We start from the raw sequence: 24,617 nt of genomic DNA, 5'->3' as shown, positions 1-24,617 counted from the left end.
CCACCAACCAATTCCAACCTCAGCTTCCGCAGGTGCACACATTCACACACACCCTTACCTTTCAGCCTCACTGGGGACAGAGGCAGAAAGCCAGGGAGCCAGGGAGAGGAAAAGGCACATTTAGCCCTTTGAAAGGGAAAAGTGAGAAACACATAGTGAGCATGAGAGAGAAGGAACCCTCATAAAGGAAAAAGAGGGAAAAAAAGCGCTCCAGAATGTGGCCTGCCTGTGCACTTTCCTGCTGTCAAAACCTTCAGAGGTAACAGTAGTCACCTGGCTGGAGACCATTTACAGCAGCACAGCTACTGAAAGGGAGTTCTGTATGCATCACTTAAGATTTATGCCCCTCTCTCAGCTTCGAGGCTGAAACAATAATTATCAGATCAATTATACATTGAAAAAAGCTCCATGCGGTGACATGAAAGGAAGTATCTGCGTTACAGAACAGATTGTGCTTTTGACTGAAATTTTTTCCAGCACACACACACACACACAATAGACTGCATACAGTGCTAGCATGTACAGGTCATGTGTCCTATATTTACTGCTAAACATTGTCACTGTTGATGGACGTTTATGTAATAAATTTGAAAAAGTCAGCTGCTATTTACATTTTGTCCAGTGTTTGTGGTGAGTAGGTGAGTAGGCCTTTAGGAACAGCCTGAAAGTTCCTAAATCATTTCAGCTTGACTTCCATTCAAATGTAAGGACATTTTACAAATCATCCTATACATATGATACATGCATATGTAATTACATTTATGTAATCAATTGTGATATTCCACAAAAAATATCACCCTTGAGCAAAATGTGCCCCATGTTTAAGGATACACACTGATATTGGATTCTCATGGGTATCATTATCAAATTATCAATATCAGACAGGTTTGACTAATATTTCAAATATGTAGTTCTACAGTTTGCATTCGCAGATATCGTCACTGTCCAATGAACATGATTCTACCACAATATTAACTTCACAGGAGACCGTTAGACCTTCTTAACTTTCAATGGAAGTGAAAGTAAAAATAATTTATTGCAAGTCATTTTAGAGCATTTATATTGGTCCGTTCATCATGATATTTTCACACATTGTGAAGGATGGCTGCTGTGTTCAAATGATGTAGAAAATTAAAAATTCACAATAGTGGAGATACATGTTTTTAATTAGACAGTGGACAATAATTATATATATATATATATAAACTGCTAGTTATCTAAACATTTAGAACAAATGATCTGGAATTAAACTGCAGATTATTAACGTTCTACAATGCCAGGTCCCAAATATAAAAAACACCTAGACGCAGGACTGATGTATTTAATTTCGTCACAAAGCCCCATTCAGGTCTACAGTATCAGGGCAGCAGGCTGCCACGAGAAAGGGAAATGCCTCTGTGGGCTGCAACCCCCCTCTACATACACACAGACGCACACACACACACACACACACACACAAAGCAGCTAAAAGGCAGGTGCACCAGCCGAGCTGAAACCTCACATTCCTGCCCACTAGTTTTCCACGGTCAGCTCTTTCTGCAAGTGCGTGTCCAACTCTTTCCTACACACACACACACACACACACACACACACACACACACACACAATAAAATGAAATACATTTCCTTATATCCTATTTAAGACTGAACTGAACGGATCTAAAAATGTGTAGACACTACAAAATTATATTATATTTTATCATATTATTATCATATATATTATCTACCCTTGTATTCCGCTAGTGTTACAATAGCTTGCATATGTACAAAAGGCTTTTTAAACTGCCATTATTTTCACCATCCATTAAAAAGCTTAATTATATTTGCAACACTGAGTTAACACATCTATCTCTGTCCCTGAATAACTCACATTGAAATTACAGTGCACATACCATGCTAAAAAAACACCCTTCCTTTTTTTGCCTTTGTGACAAAGAAATTCACAGTGACAAACTGGGTCATGTTGAGAGAGATTATGAGAAAGGAAGCAAACAAAAGAAGAGCAATAACACAGTGATGTACAACCTGTGCATTCCAGCAGTGGAGCTCTGAACAAAGGAGACTGCATCTCAGCCCCTTTCACATGCCTCCAGTGGCATGACAAGTGTTACCAACTGGACACACAGCATCACTGCTACTTTTACAGCCCAAAGCCCAAATATGGACACATAGCACCACCTTCATCACAAGATGTTTAGTTATATCATGTCAATTATTGTCTGTGGGACCAAAAAAACAGAAAGAAAACTTTTGATTCACAGGTAGGATTACTGCATGCATGCACGCGCACGCACACACATACGGCCGACTGCCAGCCATCCTGCTTTCAGGCAGGACATGCGCACATCTTTGTTTAGCATATGTGTGGACAAATTAGAAGCCACATTAGCATGAGAAAAGGCGTGTGGCAGTTGAGAGATGGCAGTGATACTGAGAAGTGCGACATGCGTGGGTTTTTATGTCCCTGTCCAGGGGGAATGAATTAAATGTCTGGTTTAAACAACACGCCAGAGAGTGTCAGCACAACAAAAAATGCTTTAAGAATATATATATGCAGTCATCACAGGTCTAACTGCAAGCCACATTCCGTTAAGTTCACAAAGCAAAACAACTGATTCGCAGCTAGCAATTCCCTCGTCAATGTATCAGGAGGCACAGTAATCCAAGAAAGTGCTACTACCACTAAACTTTGACATTGTTCTGAGAATGGACCCCATCTCTCCTTTAAAACTACTTCTGAAGACTTAACAACATTGTGCTCATCCACAACTTTGGAAAACTGCTAAGGAATCTTATGGTAGGGAAAATCCATATATAAAAGAAACATAATTATTATTATTAGAAAAATAATTCAAGTTGTCTGCTCAGAGTACTACAGTGACAATGACAGTGCAACTGACAACTCCTCACAGATGCATGCTGCCATCCTGGATTTTAAACTACAAATACTGGGGTTATATTTAAAACACTGCTAAGTTTGAGAAAGGCATCATTATTAATAACATTAAAGTCATCCGTTCATGGTTACCACATAGGGATGATGACAATGGCACTGTCAAGCACTGAAGCGTGACTCCATCCAAACAGAACTGTGGATGCTTTGCGATACACAAAAGGACAAATGCACGCTAATTGCCACTAAGCTTCCGTTGCCCCCCCCCCCCCCCATTCAGTCTTGCACAATAGAAACGCATGCAGGCAGAGGAGTGGAGTGACAGCTCTGACGAATATAGAGTGTAGGAAAAGGAGGATAGTAAAAGAAAAAGAGAGAGGGAGAAAGAGACAGTGGCACACTTACCTTCCTCCGCTGCTTCCTCTTTCAGCTGCATGTGTGCAAAGTGCACTCAGCTCTCCGTGACACAAGTCCTCTCTTTCTCTCCCTCCCCTCACTCTCCCTCTCTCTCTCCACCTCTCCCCTGCCTCTCTGACTGAAGCCAGAGGGAAAATCCCTGCTCCTAAATTCAGACACGGCCGCCTTAACGAAGCCTCTGAATGGAGACGTGGGCAGCAGCCAATGAGAAAGCGAGAGGGAGGAGGAGAGAACCATATGAGACAGAGAGAAAGAGCAAAAGCCCAGGGGAATGGTTAGAGGAGGAGGAGGAGGTAGAATGAAGGCTCCTCCCAGAAAGACAAGACACGAATGTGAATGCACGCACACACACACACACACAAGCACGCCAAGTAACTTTGTACCCTTGTCTTAAATAGCCTTCATGGAAACTCCAGAAGAATCCTGAATCTTCCAGAGTAAAGGAACATTTTAACAACTATGACTTCTACAACTGCCTTCGTCTGCAATACATTACACTGATGTGGTGAAACTCCAGAGGAGGAGGATATAACAAGGACAGCTTGACAGAGAGCAAGATCATGACAGAAAAAGAAAAGGTGGACAAGGAGAAGAGAAAAGGAGAGGGACAGAGAAAGGAAAAGAATAAATGAAGAAAAACTGAAAAGGAGCATGAAGAGAGAGGGATAGTGAAAAAGGACAAAAGAACGGATGGCAAAAGACAGAGGGACAAAGGAGAAGATGAAGAAAATGAAAAGAGAATGAAAAAAAGAGAGGACGAAGAAGAGAAAAAAGCACAATGACAAAGAAGCAATGTGAAGCATTGGCCACTGTGTTCCTATGTAATGGCACATATTCCTGAGCTCAGTGGCAACAACTGACAAAGGAAAGTAGCCCCTCCCCAGTGCAATGCGTGTGCACACGCACACACACACATTTAATTAATAAATATCTGCCACAGTGCTCAAAATCGTCCTCTTATACACAACGTTTAAAAAGTCCAGTAGCAGTGGTATGGTTTAATATGGTTCATATATTAACAATAGCATCCGTTTGTTTATGCACTAAAAACATTTATATTAACAGACATACTGATGATATTTTAAGTGAATTTCTCCACTATTCTAATTTAAAAAGTTATTTTCCTTAATAAGATAAAACATCACCTGTGCATGTGAATTTTTGTGCATATTTGATCATACGCGTCTTTTAAGGAAATTACTTTTCTGTGAGATTTATTTTGTCACCAAGCTCTAAATAAAGAAATAAAAACATAATGGATGTTGGCATTTCTTTTACTTCTGTACTGAAGATAAATCATATTTCAGTGCACTTCGGATGCACACGTGCATCAGACACAGTATGAAACAAATTACAAAATAATAAATACATTTTAATTAATATACCGTCCAACCCCTACTCAGTGTTCATTTTCCATGCATTGTGACCTTTAGGCTGAAGTCCACTCTTCTACTCTCTGACCTAACAAAAAAAAAAAGTGACCACCACCCACACTGGCTGACACATTCAATGTGGAGAGTGGTCAGTGCCTTCCAACTGAAGGACAGTTCCCCTTGGGGGTGGAGTGCCACCTGTGTTCATTGTGCAGTGCAATGGAACAAAGCGCCTGTCTCTGACTGATACACACTCACTACGCACACATACACACACACACTCTGTCCCCAGTGTTAGCTCTGGGTGGCCACTGAGCCTTTTACATTTGAGTTGCACTATAATAAATATTCTAATGAACATCTGCACCAGGAGCCACTTCCTGCACACATTTCTGTTCATGCTCCCCTGGGTCTGAAGATTCTCGGCCCCCAACTTCTCAGAGAGTCCCTGTGCTGCTACACACATACACACACACACACACACACACACACACACACACACACACACACACACACACACACACAAAGTGACACAAGGGCTGGCCACAGGAAGAGACAGCTGATAAGACAATAAAAGGGGCTATGTACAGCGAAATGATATTCCGTGGGTTCTGTGTAGCGATAGGGTCGAAAGACACTAAAGAGCGAATGGTGAGAGAGAGCAAGAGCGAGTAAGCTTTATCTGTAAAGTGCTTTCCCTCGCTCTCTTTCACCATAAAGCAGTGCGCAGTGGCAGTGTAGGACATAAGATGAATGTGGGGATTGATCACACAGAGCAGCGCTCATTCATTCCCGCAGCAGCACAATCGAAGGACTATTCAACCCCTACTTCTGCCTGAATCCTCCTGCCTGATTCAAACTATCAAAGCTCAATCGGAAAAGCTTTTTCCCCCCACAGAAATTGTGTTAAAATGTAATGTATCTGCTTTTTTCAAAGAACTCAACATACGCCATGCACTCTTGAACGTTTTGTGAGCTTATGTCATGCAATTGAATAGCATGTATCACATTAAAAACTGGGCTATGTTAGTAATCATTACACAAATGGGATTACCCTAAAATATCTTGGCAGCTTTCACAATCAAATGGTAATTTAAAAAAAGAGAAGGATCATCATGAAAAGAATGAAGACAAAGCACAGTTATTACATAACAGCTCCTTGGTGCAGCAGTTTCATGTCATCAGTTACTGTTTGCGCTTGGTTTCAGCTAATCGTGGCTTAAAACACCAAGCTTGGAAACCTCTGACAATGTTAACATAAAATTACAGCCCATGTTCGCCAAGCCTCGACTCCAACACTGCCTCCTTTCACATACTCCGCTCGCAAAGAGTCATCTGAGCCTTTATTGCAGGAATCATCCCATCAAGAATTAACGGCCTGGATTAATGAGCCATTGTCAGCTATGCCTGTAGCTCCTGAATAGGGTCCAGTCTTGAGACTATGACATCATTGTGAATAGCTATAAAATAGTGTCAAAGTCATGCTTAATAAATTACCACAGACCGCATGTGAAAAAGGAAAGCACCCCATCTGAAAAGGAGACATTGGTGCAAATAACACTGTAAAGTGAACTAAGAAACTTTACAAAGAGGGATGTTGAGAAGGTTCTGAAGGAATTACATTCTGGAACTGGGAATTAACTCAACTGGAGAAAATAGTATGAGACTGCAGGCCAAATATATATTCACTAAAATAATTCAGCATAAAGAAAGACAGGAGTGCATCCACTGATTAAGATGGCAACAACCTAATAATAATGCCTAATAATACAGAGATACTGTGATTCAGTCCTACTGTAAAATAAACTCATACAAAGCCACAGACATTATAAAGTAGAATAGGTTGACACGACCTGGTTTGAAGGAGGAAACTTAAAGCATTTATACTTCCAGTTATAAATAGGCAGCAGATATATGCTTGCCCTAAATATATGTTTGAAGCCACAACTTTTCATTGTGTTTTTAAAAAATGCTAATCAGTTACTATGCTATGTAACATGTAATTACACATGTTAAAGTATATATATTCTATAGCTCATATTCTGTAGCTCATACCATATACTGATATAAGCAAAATAATAATTTACATTTTAGGGGTAATGTGAATATGCGTCACAGATCATTTTATATTCTTGCCAGTGTACACTGAAACTAAATTGTGATGTGCCTTGTACATTCTTCTTTTATTAATATACAGATGTAAATAACAGCAAGTGTGTATTATGTGTTGACCATGAAGAATAAAACTATCTCTGAAGGAACTGGCAGATGCATCATAAAGCTGGATCCATTGAGTTGTAACGGCCTTTTCAAAGCTGGAGTACCCTCCCCCATTCCTATTGTACTGGACTACATTCACCATTTAAGTATACAGGGGCTCAGAACTATGACACTTACAGAAAAGACTATATTGTTCTTGGATTATTGAGTATAAACTGGTTTCAGTCCGTTTTAAAAGTAAGCGAACAGAGGACAGAAGACTTAATGCTTCTGTCCTTTTTTTTTTGAGTTTATGCAAATAAAGGTGGCTGGACTCTTCTCGGCTAAAGCTATTGTAGTCGCTTTCAGGACCGCATTCAAAGATATAGACACGGCTACTGTAAAGATTCAGCATCTCAGGCGCATTTTTAATACACTTTCCCCCACACTGCACGACCGTGTAGTGCTATAACGGCCACTTTTAAACCAAAACAACACAAACGACAGACCTCTGAAGATAAAGGCACCGGCTTCTCTCTGACACTGCTTTCAGTTGTGTCGAACAAGTAAGACAAACCGGGACATGCTTTACCGGGTTTTAAAGGTTGGAAGCGGGCTATATGAGCTAATTGTGAAACAATGACCGTCCCAAAAACGGAGTAAGACATGTTCACGTCGAACTAACATTGTTTCATGACCGGACTGGGTGTAGAAGTTGAGGTGAAGGCAGTGTGCAGAGGAGCGCTGTGTTGAAAAGCCGGTTTGAGATGGCGCACGAAAAGAGCACATACTGTCAAAACACACTATTTCACCATCCTATTGTAAAATAAGCAGGGTATATAAAATAATTTAGAGCTGAAGAATGAAAGGAAATCCTAGAAAATAGAGAGAAATGAAAACCTACAGGTTAAGACCACAAGTCTATGCTAAGCTGCACTGTTGCTCATTGAAAAAGCTGCTGTAGAAGACCTACTGTAAACGGGCTCTGAATATGCCTCTATAAAATGTGCACATCGGCTCCACACGAATAAAATGTATCGTTTCCACACAATTTTACAAATGTAAGTGAAAATACGAACCTTTATTGTGTTGCAGTAATATTCTGTCTTCATTTGGAATCAATGTAGGCTGCACTAATACGAATCAAGTTCATTCAGAGCAACAATAAAGCAAGTTTGGAGCAAAGTTGGATCAATACCTGGTGGCTGGTCCATCTCAATGTAAAATATGAGTTCTGTGGAGTAGGGCATCATCACATCCCTCCAGTCGTCATCGTCTTTCTCTGTATTCCACACTGTATTGTACATTGTCTTGTGTCTCCAATGATGAAATGACACTTGTCTCTCTCGAGGTGATGTAAAAACATATAGCTACAGCTCTGGTCTGAATTCTCCTGAGCTACCTTAGACGTTCAGTTTCTCAGTTCCCGATCTGAATACCTGCTTCAGCGTAAAAGTGGGTGTCTTTAAAATTGTCCCAGCACCAGGCTTCACCCTTCTAATATTATCACTGCTTCAAGCATGTTAGACAGACAGAATAGAGAGTAGATACCAGCTCTACTATCCACTCCGTCCTCCCATAGGCGAACAGTGGGCTTCATTTCAACAGCTCTCAGCACACCACCTTTCACTTCATGAGGGAGGGTCCAACTCTCCGCGAGGGGTACACTTTATCCGACGAGCAGTGCACTACAGACCTGAAAAAAAGTGCCTTAACAAGGTCATAACACTAATTTTAAGTCTTGGTAAATTGACTGGTAAACTGAAAGACAGAGAGAAAAGTGCTCATTTCGGTTTCAGTCAGAATTAAGTCAAGCAGTACTTCAGGCTCTAGTGACATCATGGTTGATCCCCCCTCTCTTTCCCACGGAATGGTACTGTCCCGCCGCTCACGCGCTTTCTGCAGCACGCAGACTCAGATTTGGGAGCCAATCAGAACGAGGCGCTTCTCCAACTCTGTTGCCAAAGTAGGAGCTTTGAATTTTTATTTTTTCATTACCGCAGGATCCAGTGAGCGCGGCAGAAAAACAAAAGTCAAAATCTCATTGGTCGAACGGTTACTAAGAGGTGGAAAAGCAAAGGGGAAAAGAAAAACGAGAGAGGGAAAGAAGGAGCTTAGGCCTTTGGACTGAAACATTCTGCACACGAACTCAAACCTCCTGGGCCCGGTGGTTTATGTCCAGTTTTCCAACCACCACATACAACAAAAATGTAGTTATTTTACAATCTATTTAATCAAGATATTTCAATTCAGTGTTGTCGATATATTAATACATAGTTGTAGAGCAAAATGAAACACAGGCTAAATCTCCAGTGCCATACTAGATAAAGAATGTAGAACAGTATTGAAAGGACAATAGACAAAACAAAAGACACAAGCAGAAAACACACAATAATTACACAAATATGTTCATATAAATTTGTTAATGAAGGCAGAAGTATTATTTAAAGTGTAAAGCATGTTACTGTATTAATAGTAAACTTATGAATATGTAGTCTTTTGGGTGTTTGTGTATATTAATGGAAAAGTACAGATGTAGACCTGATACAGAATAATATTTCATTATTTATTCATTATTATAAAATATACATTATATATTAAAAAATATAATTTACTGCCATAGTTGTACACTAGTGATATTGGGGGAATATGGACTTTAAAATGTTCAGTTTAGTCCCCGGTACAAAATTATTTAATGTAATTGCTCACTTTCTAGTAAGAAGTTTCTAAAAACTTAAGGTGTCAGTTTAAGACTTTTTTCACATGTTCCTCTCTGAAATTTTGCATAGACTGATTTGCCAATTACTAATGATTTCATAGGGAAAGTTTGTCTACCCTCATTGTAAAACAAAGCACAAAAGCACAAGCATTAACCAACCACTGGCAAGTAAAGCATGAACATTTTATGAAGAGGTGGTTTATTTAGCTAAGTAACGAGAAGATACATAGAAATAGAAGAATATATAGTTTAAACTTAAATTCTGTTGGCAAATGTGTGTGAACATGTGTGTGGTTTCTTGTGTGCACACACATGTTTGGGTAGCACTGTTCTAAGAGAATCTCAAGTTGCAATATTTTGTCTGGCCTTTGATGTTCCCAAGACTTTTAAATCAAAGTGTGAATGGACAACAGGCTTTTTTCCCCTGTGTGCCATGTGCTCTTTTTACACATCTGTCAGATCTGCATATCACCTGCAAGGTCACCAGTCTACAATGCCCTGTGTAAAACAGACATAACAATAAGAGCATCTATTTAATGCAAGACTCATAGGACACCAGCCCTCGCCGCCCCGATCCCCACCCCCTCCCGTATGGCTCATGCCTGCCACAGGCTCTTTTTTCATGTGTGTCAAACTTGCCTAATTGTCACTGTATGTGCCTCCGTCCAGTGAGGACAGATGGATACAAAGCAATATCTAGGAACTGACTCACAATGATAATCCACGAGAGCTGTGGGAAAAAAAGTTAATCTCCTGTAACCAAACTATAATGACACATTCACCTATTTGCAAATTGCATTCATAATTACAAGCCTGCAATTCAAGGCTCAAAAGTGGTTAAGATTATTACTTTATAATCAGGTGAGCCAGCCTTACATTTGAGATTAAGTGTGCCTCTTGGGGTTCAACCATATTGTTAGCTGCTTTTACCCTGAAGGTCTGCACACATGCACAGGTGACCATGGGGATTTGAGTGTTAGTTCATGAGGTGGCCATAGAAACCAAATACAGAGGCAAACAAAGTCGTGCATGCCAAAGAGCGAGTGCAGCATGTGTGAGTGTCTTAACTGTACTGATGTCTTGTTTGAGTGCAGTACCAGATTTCATCATCATCATAATTCCAAACACAACATAGAAGTTATCAAAATTTAGAGTCTTTGGCAGGCTCTAGCCATGAATGGTTTCAGTGTAACAAAAATTAAAAACAAGTAGTGAAATAATAGGGTCATGTAAACAAGAAAAATGGAAAGATTTTTTCAATACTATTAAAATTTGGCATTTGGTTTGGATCGGAACATAAAATTACATCAATAGGACAATGAATTCAGGGACAACCACATGATGACTGAGCCTCAAATCCAGAAGAAACCAGTGACAACAGAAGTGCCTCTCTAGATGTCTTAATAGAGTAATGCAATTTGCTCTAAGGCCTTGGCCTGTACTGGTCTTCTAACCGGGCAAAGACAAACAAACCCGTGGCTTTGTGCTTGACCATGTTGGAAATATTAGTTAGAACTGTAGTAGCAGCTTTAGAGTTTCATTCCCTTTTTAAATGTATTCCTGCCTTGATTTTTTCATCAGGCGGATACTGCGGCTTTTTCAATTCAAGGGGTTCAGCTGTGAATTGTTGGCATGTTATATTTTATGAGCTGAATTGCCTCATTCCACACTGCCTCTTTGCATGTAGATTGCTGTCTTTGAGCCAAAGGGCAGACATGACTAGCAGGGAAATTGTAATCTGCTTGGCTACAAGACCTAGTTTAAAAATGCTTTACACCAGCAAGACAGACACAAAAATTGGGCCTGTGGAAAGTTTGAAACGTATAGTATTGTGACAGTAAAGTGGGTGACATTGAACAACATGCACTAACAAAGCAGGCTGTTTGCTGGGAGACAGAAGTTTATCTCAGCTGTTTCTGAGCTGATTATGTAGATTATGCAGTAGCCCTAGGCACTGTTATATTTTTCTGTGACCTTAGCAACTCGAGCACAATGTACAGTTTCAGTGTAGATGTGAATAGACTGTTCCACAGCCCTCTTGCTAAACATAGACATAAGTGCAGAATCAGAGATGCACACAACCATCGCTGTTGTGTAACTGTCGCTGTCTCCTATGCATAATTCATAAAGTTTCAGAAACCTAAAAGGAAAAAAAAGAGGTAATGCCATTGCTCTCTAGCAGAGAGAAATTGTTTTCTCTCCATTGTAAATTACACACGGTGAGAGAGATCGCTTTTTTTTTTTTTTTTGCTGAGCTCATCAGAAGCAGGTCACTCTCTCTGTCTCAATCTCTCTCTGTCTTTTCCTTTCTTTCTTTCCCTCTCTCTGTTTGGAAATGTGATATTGGAAAGTGTGTGCCTAAGCCATACGGAGCGTCTCTCAGAGTCACTGAGGCAGCAGCAGCCTCCTGCAATCTGCTGGCAGCAGAGGACATCTGGAGAGGCATGTACTCGCTGTAATGCTGCATAGGCTAGCTCTAATGTTAATGCTGCCTTCTCCATATGGTAACACCCAAGCAGAGTACACTCTGTCCCACTAACCCTAAGCTTAGGCTTTCAGGTCCTGTAGCTGGGGCTATGGTTTTGTCACACTAGCTTGAGTTTAAGAATTTTGTAGACTGATGCAAACAGGGACTTCAAATAAATACAGCATGCAAAAAGCAGAGCACATCTACGTACTTTTTACTCTACATACATTTTGAGAAATGGTGTGGAATACTTAAAAAAAACAAAACAAAATGGAGTAAATTAATGTGATTTATTTCTTTTTTAACTTATCCTAAGTCATTCTATGTAGTCATTGTCTACTCCATTTGGTAAATAATTCATAATGATAATAATAAAAACATAATACTTTAAGCATTATGTCTCTAAATAAGGACAATTATGTGCCAATAGAAAAAATAAATCATTCATTCATTCATTGTCTGTAACCGCTTATCCAGTTCAGGGACACAGGACCATGGGAGGAAACCGGAGCACCCGGAGGAAACCCAAGCAGACACAGGGAGAACACACCAAACTGCTCACAGACAGTCACCCGGAGCGGGACCTGAATCCACAACCTCCAGGTCCCTGGAGCTGTGTTACTGCGACACTACCTGCTGTGTCACCGTGCTGCTCATACAAAAAAAACCTTATATTTTAATAACAATTTTAACAATCTCATGATGAAAAGAATTTGCTACACTGATTTGTCAGTAAAACTACCTAACTAACTAACTACCTAAACTATAAAACAAATTAAGAGCACATACCATAAAATGCTATAAGGGAAATAGGACATGCTAACCTGGAAATACAAATTTATGCCTCAAGTTAACACACATGCTAAAACAGAAACATTTGGTGCACATTACTATTGAACATGCCATAATAGAAACGAAAAATGCAGAATAATGAACTCAAATGGCAGGAAAAACTACAGACCTGGAGCACAATTTAGCACAGACAGAAATATTTATTAGCAATTGTTACCAACAAACCATCAGTTGATGGCCATTATGGCCAAGGCAGATCATGAAGGCACTCTCTAATGGACTGATATGAGAAATTTACGACATACAGCTTATCTGAGTGCAAGCATTTTACAGGCCAGACAGACATTAGAAATTCAAAAAAAGTTATCAGATACAATTTGAAACATGGCTTGATATCTGGCTGTATTTTTTCCCCTCATTGAGCTGCACTAATGGACTCTTATGGCTGGAGTCATGTGTCTCGGATAATGCACGCTCCGATTTGAGTTAAACGATTAGGCTCCCTGTCTGGAAAGTTCTCTCCATTTTATGCTGCTACTACATTTGTTTACTCGCTGAGGATTCATCTGGATCTGGATTCAGCCAGGCAGGATGAGAAATTATGTGGAATATCTATAGGTCCTTTACAACAGGCACTCATGTGTTAATGACTCTGCAAAAAAAAAAAAATGAGGGTTGGACAGACAGAAAGACACACACACATACACCGTCTTTGAAGGCTTATCACACAGCTGAGACTATAGACACACTTCTCCTCCCCCTGCTCTCTCTCTCCCTCTCTGTAGAAGAACAGGCTCTCTCAACCCATCCTCAGAGCCGGAGGGGTGATGTCATCCTGCAATGTGAGCGTCCCCATTGGACTGATGCAATACTCTGGTGACACACGGTAACAAGCTGCCGGCACCCACTTACTTCCCGCTGCTTTCCTTCTCCTTAATATTTATAAGGTAGCTCTGTGTTAAGACCCATTGTGAACAAGTTTTATTTTAATAATATTATAAGTATTGTCATTTAAAATGAAGGAATAAGAGATGTTTGCATTTTTGATTTGATTTGTGTATTTGGATTGTGCATTGCAATGCACAATATGCTTTTATTATATGCGTGTGTAGATATATATGCAAGTTGCCTCCCGCACCAAGGCATAAAGATTGTGATTACAATTCTCTCTCTCTCTCCCTTTTCACCTACTTCTCTTTCTTTCTCCCCTGCAACTTTGCCAACTCCAACACCACCCCCCCCTCTCTGGTTGTCATGGCAGCGAGCACCATGGCTCAGCATTCTGTGGCCCGGCGGATAATGGACAGACTCTTTAACCCTTACCTAGCCAAGCTGCATTAGAATGACTCAGATAGGATATCAGCGAGATGCATCCACACACCCTTCTCAGATTTACAGCTTCCACTACTGATTAAGTGGCTATTGATACTACTGTACAAGCACCCTATCAGCCAGAGATAAGATAAGAGCTGTAAAACAAACAGGGACATCTTGAGGCTTGCTATTGTCGACTGAAGTTTCTATGATTTCAAACCGACAGTCGTTCCCCTTTAAGGGTCTAGGGGGGGACTGTTAACCCTTAGAAGTCACAGTCACAATTTGAAAAGAGCTGCTTTGACTTGACTGCTTTCAAAGGCATACACTAGTTCTACACAAATGGCATTAAAACAAAGACATTCTTTTAACCCAAGTTAATATAAATATATTTGATTTCAATTTATATTGATCTGTTCATCATCAGCAATGGAAAACAATAAAAATGGAGGTACACATTTTTTTTTCAACAGACACTTATTACATCAACCAAATTAGCATCTTATTTTTGACAAGAACTCTGCTAATGTACTACATAATAATGGGTTTCACTGTAATAGTACTATATGATAATGTAAATTAACAGACTTGAATCAAGTCTGTTCAAAGCAATTCAGTAAACCACCAGCAATAACAATGATCAAATTGACTTTAATCAATTCCTCAATATAAGACACTTTGAATTATTATGTGATTTTAATGAAAGGTTACAGCTTTGTCTTGTGCTGGTATGAGATTTTTTCTTTCTTATTTAATTTGTAGCTGTGTGATTTTTAAACAAACAGAAACACAGGCCTAAAAAAGTTAGTCCTGAACTCTCTCTACTGAAATATACAGTATGACCAAATGTTTGTGGACTACTACTTTGGATGCTGTGGATTTGGTTGCATTTAGCCACAAGGAAATTAGTGAGGTCAGGAATTGATCCCAGCTCTTCCCATAGGTATTGGATGGAGGGAATGCAGTTCCACTATTCCACGGCCCAAAGGATAGTATACACAGCATAGAGACCTTAAGATCAGGTGCTGCTGCTCCAGAATGCCCTGTACTATTGGTCAGTGCTTTTCTATGGATATGTGCAGCTGAACAGCAATTGTGTCAGCAATGGGTGAAACCCCTTATTTGAGGGAGGAGTGTCCACAAACATTGGTCCATGTAGTGTAGATAAATATGTAATTAAGATGAACAATGTACCAAACACGTACAATTGTTTCCATGCTCTGATGTAGGGGTGAAGGAGATGAAGGTTTGCAAGCCTCTGTCAGTTTAATACAGGGTCATGATTAGAAGAGTAAACTTCAGTTTTGTGATTTATGAATAGATTCCTTAACCTGCAAAGGATTAGAGGGAGAAAGTATGTGTCTCTTGACTATAGGAAGTAGACCAGGACAGAGGCCTTGCAGGATTACACTTTAGAACAGTTCATATATGTTTACAAAGAGAGAGAGAGAGAGAGAGAGAGAGAGAGAGAAAGAGAGATAGTGGGAAGGACAGAGATAGACAGTGAGAGATAGAGACAGAGAGAAGCTGACCTTGGTTTGCAGAATCACATGTTGTCACTGCCCCAGAATGAGACAGAAGAGCAACATTCATGTGAAAGAAGCTCTGTGTTGAGAAGTCTGAATCAATCTGTTGTGTGGAAATCCGGAGACACTCTGCTCTAGCCTACTTTCACTTAGTATGCATCTAGCATTTCCAACATTTTAACCCATTAATCTCTGTAATCTCTGTAAACTGCAGTGTGTGGACATACAATTAAACTCATACTCATACTTACATAGAGTATTATTTATGTACAATGTTTTTTGATGTATTACACTATTTTTTGTTTGGTTTAATAGCTTCTCTTTATGATAGTAAAGTTGTTTGGTGGAGTACTTAGATGGACATATTAGTGTTTTCTAAATAACGTATAACAGTTAATGTATATTCCATAGTAGATAAAAATAACCATTATTAGTCAAGTATAATGACTATTACTAGCAGTCTAAAAGCAGTGGGTAAAGCTGCAACAGTGAAATAAACTGTGATATTATGTGCATTTTCTACCTATAGTTCAAGGTTTTGTGGAAGAAGGGCCTCAGTTGGATGTGCAGGGTTCCCATCTCTGTATGGAGGCAATTCAAGTGCTTAGCAACCACAACTGTGGGAGTTGCAGGAACTCAGAATGAGCTAGTGTGTGTGTGTGTGTGTGTGTGTAAGTGTGTGAGTGTGAGAGAGAGAGAGAGAGAGTGAGTGTGTGTTCAGTCATGTGTCAGGGGATGATTCAGGCATCAGGTGCTAGGTGTAATTGTAACTGAGTGCAAGAGAGAAGTGCTTTATTGGATAGTTTGTTCACCCCAGCATGAAACCTCAATGGAAATCATATAATTATCAAACAAATTACAAAAGAACACAAGCCGTACTAACTTGCTCAATCCAGAGACTGTTTCAATATTCAAACTTCAAATGAGAGTGTCTCAAAAGTGCAATAAGTGAGTTTTACCAACAAAATATATAAAAAAATGCATTTGTGCTCACCTAAATTACATTTTTGTCTATTTGGCTCAGAAGTGCTTTTAACACCTGTATATGGTTTATTATTGTCTAATGATCAGTGCTGACATCATTTGTGATCGGTGCTAATTCCCAAGTTATCTGAGCTGTCCCCACAAATTAACCACTTTATTAACCAGGACCTTGTAGCAGGTCCATAGCTCTGTTAAATAGTTCTACTGTCATATGAACACCACTGGTCAAATTATGAGTTAAAATGATTTATTAAATGAAAATAATTAATAATAACTCAATGTATTGTGCACTTATTTTCACATTCACCTATATAAGCAGTTTAACCAGGGTTGTCCAAGCTTTTGCACATGACTGTATTACTTAAGGACTGTTCAGACTATATCCATTGGACTTACTGAATATAAAACCTAGGATGTAGAATGTCTGGGAACTGTGTCCCTAAACTTCTGAAAGACCAATTTGTCCACTTTTTCAGAGAGCTTTCAAACACAGAAGTGGGAAAAGAATGGGGGCGGAGTCACTGTCAACTGAATCACTACAAATTACAAAGCAACTTTAAGAAGGGCCACTCTTTTAATCAGGCCTATGACATGTCCATAAACTCCACCCTCTCACTGGACGCCAGCGGATGAAACTTCAAAGGGTCAGCAGCAGCAGCAGCGTCACAGCTGTCTGACCAAGCCCAGAGTCCAGCCTGTGGGGGTTAAATACAGAGTACAAAGCCACGGGAGCGAGCACCAAACAGAGCGGTGCTTTATGACTGTGCTGCAGTATAGATGAGGTGCTGTTTACTCTTACATCACACAGAACAATGGGCCTCCAACACAGCAGGAATTTCTGTGGGTGGGCCTCAATACCACCCATATACAGGAGAACCAATGCTGTGTTGTAAAAGCTTACAACACTTTACTAATACTTTAACCCTTTTTTAATTATCTATGTTTTATACAGTTGTTACTGAGCCTCCAAAAGGCTGGGGCATATGTGTGTGTGTGGTATATATATATAGACACCGCCCAGATAACATTGTGTAACATATATATATATATATATATATATATATATATATATATATATATATATAGTTAAGAATATTTTTACTCCCCCTTACAGTTACTTTTTGAAGATACAAAATTTAGTTCAAATACTGTATATTTATGTGGTTTAATGGACAAGACATTTTCTAGGACAGCTGCTGTGTTCAAATAATGTGGACAACTAAAAATGGACAAAAACTGAGATGTTTTTTTCTTTGGACATCGAAAATATGCTACTACTTTCTGGTTCTATAACTTCAATTGTTCCACTCCAGTCTGCTTTTCCTAATTGAGTTGATGATATATCAAAACAGCTTTACAGTATTAAACATTTAATCCATTACATGCATGTTTGCCTATAAACACACACACACACATGCAAAAAAAGGAGCTCTTCAACCACAGATGTATGTGATTTTAGATACTACATATTACTATTCTAAATACATATACCCTTATATTATATTTGAGAATATAACTCTCAACATTGCTACAGAGGACAGATATCTATTATAACTAAGGCAAATAATGTGAAAACACCAACAGAAAAGGATTAATGATGTAGAGGGGTTTTTTTACAACCTTTGGGGGTGTAGAAGACAAATCAGCTTACCAGGAAGGTGCAAATGTAAGCAAGACCTCCCACTGGGAGTGGTCACTCCTCTATTAAACACAAAGGGGCTTAGAGGTGGACACACTGATCCAATATCTCACACTAGCAGAGGAAATTATCAAGATTTTTAAAATGGGGAGAGGAAGCAAGGATAATATTCTAATAACTATATATTTTATAGATTTGAGATTTTAGAGTAGCCTTTAATAAAAAAAAAAAAAAAGAAAATCACCAATTTTGTCAAGTTTTAGTACCATATCAAGTAAAATAATTACGCATTTCAAAATAAGTAATGGTAGAGGTGGGACTGATGCTATAAGTATTGTGAAAATGTTGAAATGTTGACATGGTGATAATTACACTTAAGCATGCAGTAACGCATTAAAATATTTATTTCAATACTGGCTAGGGAAACATTAAAACAGTCTGCTTACTGACACCAACATAGTACAGACTTCTACAGTGGTTTTGCTGAAACTTAAACTTGTCTGTTTTGATGCTGATCTCCTCACACGCTTAAAACCAGCCTTCCTCTAGATGTGGAGCCCAGCTTGGTTTCTCTGTTTGTCCAGAGAAAACAGCTTGTCACACAGCCTCAGAAACTACATCATGTTGCGGTCCTAACAAAACCTCCCAAATGCTAACAATGTTCTTGATTTAATTCCAAGGAAGTTCAGACCCTTTCTATTGGACTCTTCATCAATAACTCTGACACCCTGTAAACAGCAGCAGTCGCAGCAGGAATGCTCAAATTATGTCAGGTTTTGTTTTGACAGTGAAAAGCAGTCTACTTAAAATTACTTAACAACACCATAAAGTCTCCATTTACTTGGCAGGTTTGTAAAAAAACAGTATAAAAGAACATAAAATGCTATAAATAATTAAATACATATCATCATTTTGGCATAGGCCACATTTTACACCGTACCCTCTCTCAACCCACATGTTAAATTTAGCTGATGATGTAATAAGGTAAAGTTTTAACACAATGTGCTCAATCACTGTTCACACTGTTACACACTTACACTGCTGGTTCTCCAACGACAGAAACAGCAACTCATCTGCTGTTACACAGTTTGTGTTAATTGTCCTTTAGCCCTTTTTCAGTAGTCAAGGGACACCATTGGCTACATAACTAGTGGTTGGTTTTGGGCTATACTCAGTCCAACAGTGACACAGATGGGTTTAAAAACTCCAACAGCCCTGCTGTGCCTGATCCACTCATACCAGCAAAACACACACTAACACACCACCACCTCATCAGAGTCACTGTAGCACTGAGAATGATCCACCACTCAAATCATAACTGGACTGTGGTGGTCCTGTGGTAGTCAAGACCACGGAGGAACAGTAAAAACTGTATGCAGAGCAACAGACACTGTAACTGTAGGTCTACAAATTGTGTCTGTACGACCAGTGGAGCTGATTAAATGGACAATGAATGTAGTTACAAGGAAGTAATTGGGATGTTTTGGCTGATTTGTGTTTGGCTGCACATAAGTTTAAATTAGTAATGAATCATTTGTTACCTACTTTGTTTTTTAAACAGCCTTCATGACACCTGTAAAATGCATTCTTACTCTTAGCAGTAACAGCGACCAAAACAGCCTAACTTGTTCTAAATGCACAGTTTTGGAGGTGTGAAACGGAGAAGTACAGTGGCATGGCTCATCACTTAGCAACACTGTCATCTCCAATCAGGTTCCAGAGAGTGGTCTAGACTGGCAGTTCTACTGAAACCTGAGACAGAAGCAATTGCCAGTGTCCCAGCTGAGCCAAACCCAGCCTTCAAGGGCTAACGGCTGTGCATAAGCAAAAGTGTGGTCCCCCCCACCGGCCTTCCGGGACCAGGTGCATACACATGGATTCCAGGGAATCCAGGAGCACAAGGAATACTGAAATATTTGGGTAGCACTTTGATAAAGCTAGCTTTCTGATGCAATAGAAAGTGTTGGAATAAGCCTTTATAAATGTCCATGTAGGCTTACATCAGTTGTTATAGAAAGATGTGTAAGTGTCGTATAGTCTTATAAATGCACACCTACAGTAAAGTGCCAAAAAATGTTGCTTATTAATTAATCAGCACTTTAACAACCAGCAAGAGTAAGTTATTATATATGAGAATGTCACTGCTCGAATAGAGCCTTGTTTTTTCAATTGTTCTTTCCTTGGACCTTTTTTTTTTTTTTGACGTTACTTAAACACACCAACTTCCCTTTGTTGCGTCTATAAGTTACATAGAGAATGAACCAATAGAAATAATCCAAAATTAATGGAAATTATTTCAAAATTTTTGAAAAGTTATGTTTTGAAGTTATGATGTGAGTACATATGAAAAGTTGACAAACATAAATGCAAAAGATATCAGTAATACACTTATTTTATTATAATTTGCATTGCAATGCATTCATGCATTTAAAGTTTCTCTCTCTCTCTCTCTCTCTCTCAAACACACACACACACACACACACACACACTCACTCACACCAAAGAAAATGTGTCCAGTTGCATGTCATGCAAATTCCCATCTCGCCCACTCACATACTGTAGAAAATGAAACACCTCCTTTTTGGGAACTGGACGCCGCAAGCAGAAATTCAAGAGAATGCCCAAAGCTGAAATGGATTTTTGAGTGGACCAGTAATAAACTAGAGAGTGACCACATGATGTACGCAAAATATTGACAGAATCAAGGGCCCTGCCAGTAAGCGATTGAGGGGAAATTAAGGTCCAGCAAATGAGAGGATCTCACCGAAGTATATGGACACTAAGGCTAGTTGCCTACATTTTTCACACTGGACAGTGAGGGCTTTGCTTTTATGAACTGAACACACACCCTGGACCACAACCACAATCAATCCTTCAATTCCAATTCATCCACTTGCACCTAGTGCTTTGGGAAAGGCCAAAAAAAGAAACACTAAAGCGTTTTGACCAGTGTAATTAAAAAATGTTACAAGCATGAACTTGTTAAACTACAAGAAGAACACTGTGATGGTCCTGAATGTCCATGAAGAAAATGCAAAAAGCTCAAGCTCAAGAACTCTGATTCCTGTGATTAGAGACCAGTCCTGAAGGTTCCCTTTTCTCTGTCCATTTATTCATGCAAAATTTACTTTTATTTTTTTTTCTCCCCTTGTAATATTTCTGTGTAGATGTTAGCCACAGGGCGGCACAGTGGTGCAGCAGGTGGTGTCACAATCACACGGGTCCAGGGACCTGGAGGTTGTGGGTTCAAGTCCAGCTCCAGGTGACTGTCTGTGAGGAGTTTGGTGTTCTCCCTGTGTCAGTGTGGGTTTCCTCCAGTTGCTCCGGTTTCCTCCCATGGTCCAAAAATAAAAGCACAGGTTGGTAGGTGGATTGGTGTCCATAGGTGTGAGTGAATGTGTGAGTGTGTGTGTGGCCCTGCGAAGGACTGGCGCCCCCTCCAGGGTGTGTTCCCGCCTTGCGCCCAATGATTCAGAGTATGCTCTGGACCCACCGTGACCCTGAACTGGATAAGCGGTTACAGACTATGAATGAATGAATGAACGTTAGCCACAAAAACAGTCACTATTCATTTTATTACCATACATTCTCTTTTCACCATAAGGAATATAAAAATTGTGCTGTTTAGTTTAGTTATATGAAGTATTTTTTGTGATTCCAATATGGCATCCCAGTGTCCCATCCCTCTGATGCCTATAATTTTGATGTCCATTTCTGTTAATGTTTCACAGTATGACATGATGATATACAGTAATTGGCACTAAATCCTCCTGGATTGCAGAGTGTCAAGAAATGACCTGGGACTAGGGTGGCATACATGTGTATATACAGAGACGGAGAGAAAGAGAGAGAAGGATGTGCAAGACATTGGGAGATATGAAGGAGGAGCAAATACAGCACATTGTTCTTCATGAGGGAAAGGGTTAACCACAGCAGACTAAACAGAGGGTGAGGAAAATGACTGCGTGAGCAGTACAATATCTCTCTGACCAGAGCCAGAGGCAGAGATAAAAAAGAATCAGCACATTTTTTCCCCTCTCTAGTCATGCTGCACTGATTAGAAGGGCCACATCTGAAATTAGCCAGGACTCATTGTCCCACATTTCTCACACTGCATTCAAACACACGCCATAGCTCCATGCTACGCTGCACGCACACACACACATACACACATTCACAAAGAGGCAGAATTACAGTACAGTGTTTTTATGCAAGAGAATGTCCCTTGTCACACTGCAAAATGGGGAAAGCACTTCTTAAAGCTGGTAACATTGCAATAATGAAACCACCAGCCCAGACACTTGAGCTGAAACTGATAGAGAACCTTTGGGAGATCAGTGTTGATCTTGATATTGTTCACAATTTCATTTTTAAAACAAATACTGTTATAGAAAATGCTCAAATTGAGATATGTTCCTGTTCACATCGAGATGAGCAATGCCTTTGAAATGTAGGAAATTGAAAGCATTTTCTTATGAATAAGTCAATGAACAGCATAGGCAAAAGAACAGTCAGTTCATGATGTTGGAAGCATGAGAGTCTGAGAGACTTGCCAATGGCCAAATTGTGGCAGTTGTAATTGTTTAGTCAGAGCATCTCCTAACTGAATTTCTTTTGGGGTGTTCCTAGTATGCAGTGGGTACTATCAGCCAAATGTGTTCCAAGGAAGGAGAACAGGACAATCAGCTGAAGGAGTGAAGGGGTCAGCATGGGCACAGCTGTACAGCAAGTTCTATCATAGCCAGCGTTTATTTTTTTTACACAACTTGTGCAACAATATCTCCTCTGTGTGACTGAACCAGACAGGCCAGACAGGCTAGCTCCTCTCACGCATCAGTGAGCCTTGGGTGAACATGACCCTGCTGTAGGTTCACTGATTCTCATTTTCATTTTTGGATACACAGTACATACGTATAGATTAATGGATGGTGATTGTTAGTAGGATATATATATATCCTATATATATAAAGGGTAATGTTAATTATGAAGTTTGAGATGTGGCTGAATTCAAGAACCAAGCTTAGTTTCATTCAGGCTCTGGCCTGACTTTCATACGAGAGGAAAATGGGTAATAATAATGTCTGCTGATGTAGCCCGATGGACTGGGCGGCTCAGGCACATGATCTCAGTGAAAAGGCTCTTTGCTCACATTCTATTAGGGCTCTTTGTGCTCAGTCAAATGTCCCATCTGAGGAAAGCAAGAGTGCTATTTACTTTCGTGACCTCCATACTGAATTAATTCAGATGAAAGAGAAATAAACACACACACACACACACACACACACACACACACACACACACACACACACACACACACACACAAACAACCCAATAAAAAATACAGCCCAGAATGAAAGACAGAAAAGTCTGCTTATCCTAACACTCATATCTATGGCGATGGGATACAGACACTCACCCACCCATCCATTCCGTCCCATGAAAGATGAAAGTGGTCCCCATGCCCAGATTGATGCGAGGAGGCTAATTTGCATATGCAGCTGTGTCGTTCATGTCTGAACTAGCCGTGGGAAACGCAAATCGAATCAAACGCTGAATTTGACTTTGGCAGCTGGCCTCACATGAGCGCATTATCAGTTCTAGTGCAGAGGCACATGATGGGCGGACATGATGGCCCATAATCAGTGTACTAATAGCTCTCACTTATCCCAGATTCAATTTCTGAGCAAATTTAAGTGCGACTTGCCCCATAGCCACACGGCATGCACTGAAAGGTCAGGAGAGACGTGCTGCCGGCCTAACTCTCTCTTACAATAAAGAACAGAATCTTTAACATGAGTCTGAGAAGGTATGGTTTATGTTTGCCATTTTATAACGATATACAGTCTTATGCAAGGGTTTTGGCCATCAAGATCATATAGCATGTTTCTAAATACCAACATTTCAAGACCAGTATGACCCCTTCTAGCCCTCCAAGGTATTCAGTTGTAAGCACAAATCTGTCTTAACTCATTTATATCAGTTTAACGTATTGGAAAATAATGACAAATGAAAAAACAAAAGACAAAATGCCACATTCTATGTTTATTTGTTAAATTCAGTGAACACACAGTAATTACCATTTAAATGTTCAGAATTGTGTTTTCTGTGGAGGGTGTGTGCTTATTTACACTTAAAAAAAAAAAAAAAAAATCAAACTTGGCATTTAACCAGAGATGCTCGCATTTTTTGCCTATGACTATAACACACACCTCACAGATGTGCTGCTGTGTCTGTGTGAATGATCCTGATTGTGTAACCCACTCTGTGCAGAGGCTCATAGAGAAATGTGTCTGAG

General features: G+C 39.7%; 1 protein-coding gene and 1 long non-coding RNA gene across 5 annotated transcripts in view; one reads left to right on the top strand and one right to left on the bottom strand.

Moving 5' to 3' along the window:
* pik3r3b (phosphoinositide-3-kinase, regulatory subunit 3b (gamma)) overlaps nt 1-24,617 on the bottom strand; it is a 223,103-nt gene that overhangs the window by 16,036 nt on the left and 182,450 nt on the right. The window contains exon 1 of one of the 4 annotated variants that reach the window (XM_066662910.1): nt 8,080-8,563. The exons of 1 other annotated variant lie outside the window; for it this stretch is intronic. In XM_066662910.1, coding sequence (XP_066519007.1) covers nt 8,080-8,188 — 109 coding nt within the window. In that variant the 5' untranslated portion in view covers nt 8,189-8,563. Of the gene's footprint in view, nt 1-3,297; nt 3,353-7,960; nt 8,564-24,617 lie in introns of those variants that run through there. 2 more of the 4 variants (XM_066662912.1, XM_066662911.1) reach the window with 2 other exon arrangements.
* On the top strand, nt 7,383-14,585 carry LOC136690858 (uncharacterized). The gene is made up of 3 exons (XR_010801794.1): nt 7,383-7,447; nt 13,645-13,806; nt 14,121-14,585. It is a non-coding gene; the product is annotated as an uncharacterized lncRNA (long non-coding RNA).

The sequence above is a fragment of the Hoplias malabaricus genome, chromosome 3 (genome assembly GCF_029633855.1).
Source record: "Hoplias malabaricus isolate fHopMal1 chromosome 3, fHopMal1.hap1, whole genome shotgun sequence".
Classification (NCBI taxonomy): Eukaryota; Metazoa; Chordata; class Actinopteri; order Characiformes; family Erythrinidae; genus Hoplias; species Hoplias malabaricus.
The sequence above is the reverse complement of the archived record's forward strand: the minus strand, read 5'-3'. Positions and strand labels throughout refer to the sequence as shown.